This window comes from Chanodichthys erythropterus, chromosome 24, assembly GCF_024489055.1.
Source record: "Chanodichthys erythropterus isolate Z2021 chromosome 24, ASM2448905v1, whole genome shotgun sequence".
Taxonomy (NCBI): domain Eukaryota; kingdom Metazoa; phylum Chordata; class Actinopteri; order Cypriniformes; family Xenocyprididae; genus Chanodichthys; species Chanodichthys erythropterus.
Window position 1 is genome coordinate 3,771,256 of NC_090244.1, and position 7,559 is coordinate 3,778,814.

At 36.8% G+C, this 7,559-nt stretch overlaps 2 protein-coding genes across 2 annotated transcripts; one reads left to right on the plus strand and one right to left on the minus strand.

Annotated features, from left to right (window-relative positions):
- Positions 1 to 778: 778 nt before the first annotated feature.
- On the minus strand, positions 779 to 1,657 carry LOC137015592 (adenosine receptor A1-like). Its single transcript, XM_067380641.1, has one exon. It carries the CDS (start codon positions 1,655 to 1,657, stop codon positions 779 to 781), a length of 879 nt encoding a protein of 292 aa, XP_067236742.1.
- Positions 1,658 to 3,735: 2,078 nt separating this feature from the next.
- LOC137014652 (G-protein coupled receptor 15-like) lies at positions 3,736 to 6,531 on the plus strand. Its single transcript, XM_067379073.1, has 2 exons — positions 3,736 to 4,601; positions 6,453 to 6,531. The coding sequence occupies exons 1-2, from the start codon at positions 3,736 to 3,738 to the stop codon at positions 6,529 to 6,531; spliced, it is 945 nt and encodes a 314-aa protein (XP_067235174.1).
- The last annotated feature ends 1,028 nt before the right edge of the window (positions 6,532 to 7,559 follow it).

The following is a 7,559-nucleotide window of genomic DNA, read 5'->3' on the forward strand; positions in this document are numbered from 1 at the left end:
AAGCTATTAGAATTAAAACAACAGTGGATAAAAAAGTACATTGCCTTTTGGATAAATTCAGAGAAAAAACAAATCTCATCACTCTTATAGCTTGTGGCACTTTATTATAGGCCTTCAACAAGTTAGTTCATAAGAAAGTGAAATTAAATAGCCTTAGCAATAATGCATTTGCCCCAATTAAAAGCTACCATTTCAATTAAGACATTGTACAGCAGACATGTCAAATGGAAAAAGGGCAGTTTCCTGATTTTAGATTTTTCTTATGTTTTAGATTCACAAATATGTAATGAATATATATATGGTTTGGGTTTGCCACATCCTGAAGATCACTGCAACATCTCATCTTCAGTCTTCTTTACATTCTGTGGGTTCACTCAGAAAATATGAGAGAACTTTTGCCATAATATGCCAAACATGTGAGTGCAACAGTTTCATTTAAAGAAAACATGAAAAAGTTTCACTTTGATCATCGGGAAGAGCAAAATAATGGGAGAAAATATGACTATGAGGATATGCTTAATCAAAAAATAAATGAACTGCAGTCATGGGTTTTATTCTAGATTGCAGGTTTGCAGCACCACACCTTTTTACCCTTGAATTTCCATGACTTTTCAAGTCACTCGTCATTACTCCACGAGGATTTCATTTATCATTTTATAGAGATTGCAATCAACAATCTTGAGCTGAGTATATTGACAGTATTAGGCCTAAACTTTTTTTCATGACTTTTCTAGACCCACATTCTCCATGAGAACACCAAAGGGCATGTGTGTTTGATTTACCCTTTCATCCTGCAGCATTGTGTTCTCCAGACTTTATTTAGCAAGGTGTTCCTGAGTGCAGTGCAGCCCCTGATATACAATAAGGGTGTGGTGATCGCATTGAGACGTGCCAAAATGCGCACAGGGTCTGTGCCATCATTTTTAAACGGATAGCACGCGGCCCCCCAAAAAACGCACACAATTACATTAATAAACAATGGCAACCACGCGATCAGAAAACACATGGCTACTATTATGATGAGGTAAATGGACGCGCGCTTGTTGTCCCGTTCCGCGCTCGGCGGTTCGCGATCTAGCTGAAATCTGGCGATGAAAAACAGCTTGAAGTTCAAACCAATCATGATAATGACGGAAAATATGTTCGCCACAAAAGCACAATAACCTGTCACTTTCTTACCGACCCCCACAGTCACCAAATTATTAACAGCCACTATCCAAAAAGTATAAAGCCAGTAGGCCAGAATCACCAGCAGGGTTCTGTTTCGGGTCATGCGCTGCGAGTATTTGAACGGCGCTGAGACCGCGTGGTAACGGTCCGCCTGCGCGGCCAGAATCGCTATATAGGACAGACCCAGAAAAGTGGGTGCGATGTAAAGAGTGCGAGTCGGAGAGTCATAATAATCGCGTACATCCAGAACTCCAACATAATAATACGAGACGCCCGAGCAGATGTCACTGAGACACGTGCTGAGCATGTACATGAAGCGGTTCTCGCTGCGCAGGGATCTGTTCATCACGATGGACAGAAACACGGACACGTTGAGGAAAATGATGGCGGTGGCGAGGATTACATTGAAGAGAAACAAAAGAACGTTCTCGAAACTAGTAAGAGGCAGCACGGTGCCAAGACCCGCACTACTCTGAGAAATATTCATGAGTGATCACAGTGAACGCAGATGTAATGGAGCTCAGACATCGCTCACGATGAGAGCGCGCGACTGAACTCAGACGCGCGCGCGGGGCGTTTTTAAAATGAATTCACCGGGACTCACGTGGCACAGGTTCCTGGAGGTTTCAGGCCTGTTTTTTTAATTGTTTGCATACAGATATAAGCGCACATAACCATGAGTAATGAAATGCAATAGAAAAATGACTTGAATATATCTATTTTAGAGATTTTCAGATGTCCACTTGAGTGGACAGTATGCGTTTTTGGTTTATTCTGAAGAGATAGAGTATTAAACATAATACAGAAATAACAGCAATACTGTGTGTATTTAACAAACCACTCAATAAAATCATATATCTATATTGACCTATTGATGTTTTCAGACTGTGGAAAAACTAGCGATCAGGTGTTTTCAAATTTCATGTGAAATGAGCAATGTTGGGAGTAATGCATTACAAGTAACATGCATTACGTAATCACATTACTTTTTGATGTAACACGTAATGTAACATGCATTAGTAACAAGTAAAGTAATCTGTAAAGTAATGTTACAAGTAACGTGCATTACGTAATCGTACTTTTTGATGTAAGGAGTGAAGTAACACATTACAGGTAATGTGCATTACATGATCAGATTACTCTTTTTACGTAACAAGTAAAGTAACGAGTAAAGTAATCTGTAAAGTAACGTTACAAGTAACGTGCATTATATGGTCAGATTACTTTTTGACGTAAGGACAGAAGTAACGCATTACAGGTAACATGCATTATGTGATCAGATTACTCTGATGTAACAAGTAAAGTAATGAGTAAAGTAATCTGTAAATTAACATTACAAGTAACATGCATTATGTGGTCAGATTACTTTTTGATGTAAGGAGTGAAGTAACGCATTACAAGTAACGTGCATTACGTGATAACATTACTCGTTACATCAAAAAAGTAATGTTATCATGTAATGCACGTTACTTGTAATGCGTTACTTCTCTCCTTACATCAAAAAGAAAGGTTATCATGTAATGCACGTTACTTGTAATGCGTTACTTCTCTCCTTACATCAAAAAGTAAAGTAACAAGTAAAGTAATCTGTAAAGTAACATTACAAGTAACGTGCATTATGTGGTCAGATTACTTTTTGATGTAACAAGTAAAGCTTTACAAGTAACGTGCATTACGTAATCAGATTACTTTTTGAGGTAACAAGTAAAGTAACAAGTTACAAGTAATGCATTACAAGTAACATGCACAATGTAATCAGATTACTTTTCTGATGTAATGAGTAAATTAATGCATTACAAATAATGTACATTATGTAATCACGTTACATTTTTGATGTAACTACAAATTACATTTTAATACATATTACAGCCAAAAAAGTTACTGCACATGAAGTATTTTCAAGAACAACAGTCACAGTAATAATATTAATTGTAATCTAAAATCAGTACTTGGAAAATTTAACAATGATATGATTCAGATGTTACTTGACACTACAATTTATTTATTTATTTATTTATTTATTTATTTATTTTACCTGCAAGAGTCTCCTAGGATAGAAGGAAATGATTGATATTCTGGAGCAACTTGGCATTTTCGTCGGCCATATTGGTTCAGAGGGAAAAAATACCACATACAACATCTTTGCACTAGTGTCCACTGTACAGGTTGATGTCCAACTATGCCATCAAAACCCATACATACATAAGAAGATGCTTTTTAGCTGTCCACTGTGACCTCTATGCGTGTAAGTGTTTGCCATTTTACGGAGCCCAAAGTTTTTAAAAACATCTCATATATTTGGCCATTTTATGAAAAAGGCTACTATTATGGATCAAAATATCATACATGATCCACTAATCTCTTATTGCAGGCCCAAAATCTTTCCTATCAAACACAGCACAAGAGTCTCTGACAGCAAGCAAATAAAAATGTCTAGTGCAGACTACTATTCCCATGTGACATTATCTGAATAGTTCGTCTTTCAGTCTCATGGGATTGAGCCTCATCTACTTAAACACTGTTTAATCAGCACCAGTGTCGTCCATCAACTAAAGGCACATTACAATGCTCACCTTTAACCTAACCGTTCCACTCTCGGTTGACTTCTCGCGTCCTGAAGATTATTTAATATTTATTTTTCATATCCTGTTCGCCACAGGGTCGGCTTTCCTGGCAGGGTCAGTGGTCATCGGCATCATGAGCACCAGAGCCCTGCGCTCCCAGAACCGCTTCATCTTTATGTTAAACACCAGCATCAGTGACACGTTAACCGGCTGCTCTGTCTTCTACCTCGGCCTGTTTGACGTCCAGGAGGGTTACCCGTCCCGAAACGGCACTTATTACATTTTACCATCATTTCTAGGGGTGAACGTGTTGACATTTGTGTTTGCGCAGTTTGACAGATACCTGGCTGTGTGTCACCCCTTCTTCTACAAGCGGCACATCGCACGCGGGGTCGTGATTGGCGTTTGCGCGCTCTGTTGGATTTATACATATTCAATTCTTACTGTTCAAAGTGTCGTGCCAGTTGCACTCGCCGCGCAAATGAACGCGTTTGGGGTCATAGTCCTACAGGTGATCGTGGCCATCAAAGTGTTAATGACCATCAAATTGTACATGATCGCGAGGCATCAGCTCAGCCGAGAGCCGCCCAGCAGCGACAAGGAGAGCAAGAAAGAATCGCTGCGCATCATCATTTTTGTGGTCATTTGTTTTCTCATCTTGTGGGCTCCGTCTTTTGTGAACATCTCTGTAAAATATGTGACTAAGAACGGGGTGAGGTTCAAAAATGAAGCCACGAATCTTTTCGCGATCATGACGCGATTTAACGCGCTCAGCACGCCTGCGCTGTACATTTGGGGTAGTCCGGCTTTGCGCGCGGCTGTCTGGAACTCGGTGTGGAGTAAAATATTCAAGAGAAGAACTACAAGGTTTATTTTTGGGTCTAATTGTGTTACTGAATGTAAAATGTTCAAATCCATACACACACACAAACCTGTAAAAATAGTGTAATGCCAACTGTAATGGGCGTAGGTCTACTTCTGTAAGTACAGTTTTAAGAAAAAGTAAGTGAACCACTTGTGGAATCTGTGAAAATGTGAAAAAATGTAACAAAATAAGTGATATCATACAAAATGCTTGTTATTTTTTGTTTAGTACTGACCTGAATAAGATATTTTACATAAAAGATTTTTATAGTCCACAAGAAAAAAAAAAGCTGAATTTATTCAAATGACCCCATTCAAAAGTATGTGAACTATTGATTCTTAATACTATGTGTAGTTACCTGGATGATGTTTTTGTGTTTTGTGATGGTTATTTATGAGTCCCTTGTTTGTCTTGAGCAGTTAAACTGAGCTCTGTTCTTCAGAAAAATCCTCCAGCTCCTGCAGATTCATCAGTTTTTAAGCATCTTTTGCATATTTGAACCCTTTCCAGCAGTGACACTATGATTTTGAGATCCATTTTATCACACTGAGGACAACTGAGGGACTCAAACTCAACTGTTAGAAAGGGTTCAAGGTAAATTGTACTTATTTTTTCGTCTGGGAAACATACGAGTATCTTCTGTTGGTTCCGAAGGGCAGTACTAAATGAAAAACAACGATATTTAAACAAAATAAGAAAAAATGTGACATCTTCATCCTGTTCAAAAGTTTTCATCCCCCGACTCTTAATGCATCATGTTTCCTTCTGGATCATCAGTGAATGTTTGAACCTTTTTTAATAGTTGAGTTTGAGTCCCTCAGTTGTCTTCAGTGTGAAAAGATGGATCTCAAAATCATACAGTCACAGCTGGAAAGGGTTCAAATATGCAAAAGATGCTGGAAAACTGAAGATTTTTTGGGACCTGGAGATTTTTTCTGAAGAACAGATTTTTTTTTTCCGAACAAACAAGAGACTCATGAACAACCATCACACAACAAAAAAAACAGTCATAGATCATCCAGGAGGTAACCACACACAGTATTGAGAAATTGAGAATCAGTGGTTCACATACTTATGAATGGGGTTATTTTAATAAATTCAGCTTTTTTTGTCTTATGGATTATATGTAAACATCTTTTATGTAAAATATCTTACTCAGGACAGCACTGAAGAAAAAATAACATGCATTTTGTACGATCTCTTATTTTGTAAAAATTTTGCACATTTTCACAGATACTGCAAGTGGTTCACATACTTGTTCTTGCAACTGTATATGGTCCATTCCCTTGTTCCATTAAGAATTATACAAAATGTTTTAAAATCTTTTTTTTTAATCATTTAAAATTCTTAATTACATAATATGAATATGTAAGGATTATTCAATATAGTTTGATGGAATTTTACTATATTGCAAATTCGTACATTTTAAAAAAGGGCTTGAATTTTTTTTTTTTTTTTTTTTAGTGTTAAGGACGTTCCAAGAATGATGATCTGATCTAACGTTCCATAAACATTTTAAGAACGTTTGTCCTAACATTTAGCTACAGAACGTTTAAAAATGTAAAATTGTAGAACGTTCTGTGTTGGCCGGGTAGGGTGCAAAAATATGAGACAACCTACATTTTTAAAAATCATAAATCTTTACTATCTAGTTGAAATTATAGGGAAAATATTTTTTTTCAGTGTGGTCTCATATTTTTAACCCCGCCGCATGAATTAACCTTAGGCTACACATCTGAAAGCACGTAACACATTAACTAATCTGTTAAACATTTCCATTGTCAGTGTTTTTAATATTGTAATCATCAAGCTGATATGCAACCTTATGCGTTTGTGGGTGTCTTTTGAAACAGGGTGGACTCTGGCCATGTGAAACCCAAGAATGGAGGAGAGAGAATTCTCAGCATCACACAGAGTTCCAGAGAATCATAAACACTGAAGACTCGATTATCTGCTGAAACATTGAAATGATCCGAGCCATTGCAACAGAGCAGCTAATAATAACAGGTTTGACTCTAACAGGCTTCTTGATCTATAATGCCAAATTTCACGTATTTTCACTATATATTGTCTTAAGTTATAAGGCTCATATCTTAATGTCTTACAAGGATTTCAGCCCCTCCAAGCTTAGCTGTGGGTAACTTGTATCTTCAAATGATATTATTATTATTTTATATTATTATTTTAACATTTCATAGGTTATTGATACACTACGTCGTGAATTAACGTTACCTCATAAATTCGCGCCATTCCTGTCAACAAGTCCTTGTGCGCGCCATTTCGAATTATTGAGGAAAAACATATATCGATTAGAAATTTAATATAACAGGTTGACAATTACATATCTAATTTAACTAAATCTTCCTGAAATTACACCCCATACAAAAAAAAAAAAAAACATTCATTTTTCAATTCAGAACAACAATTTCGGTAAATAAATGGGCTGTTTGAATGTTTACATATGTAAGGACTTTTTTCGCTTTCCATTTATAAATATCAAGTAATAGAGGTCATTACATTCAGTTTCAACATTTATGTTCAATATATTTACTAGCAGCTATGCAAAATGCAAGTTAGGGGAGAGTGGGGTAATCGGGTAATGTGAGAGACACCCCATGTATCTCTGCAACGGAACACATTTGTGGTTATGTGACAATTATGTTTTAAAGCCCCTCACATTTCCCCTTGGCCATGAAGGAGAGGACCTCATGGTGCTGTGCTAAGCATGTTTTTTTTCACAAAAATAATTTTTTTTTTTTTGCATGTAAAAGTAAATTTTCTTGCGGTCAACTTAACTGTTGTGCCAAAGCAAAATGATTCAGGTAGAAAAACTTATATCATACATGTTGATGAATTATCAATATATAAAACCATGTGATGATGCTAACTGAAGATTAGCCTGAATTGCTAAGAGAGATAGTTTTTTTGTAAAATGTAGTGGTGGGGTAAAGTGAGACAAA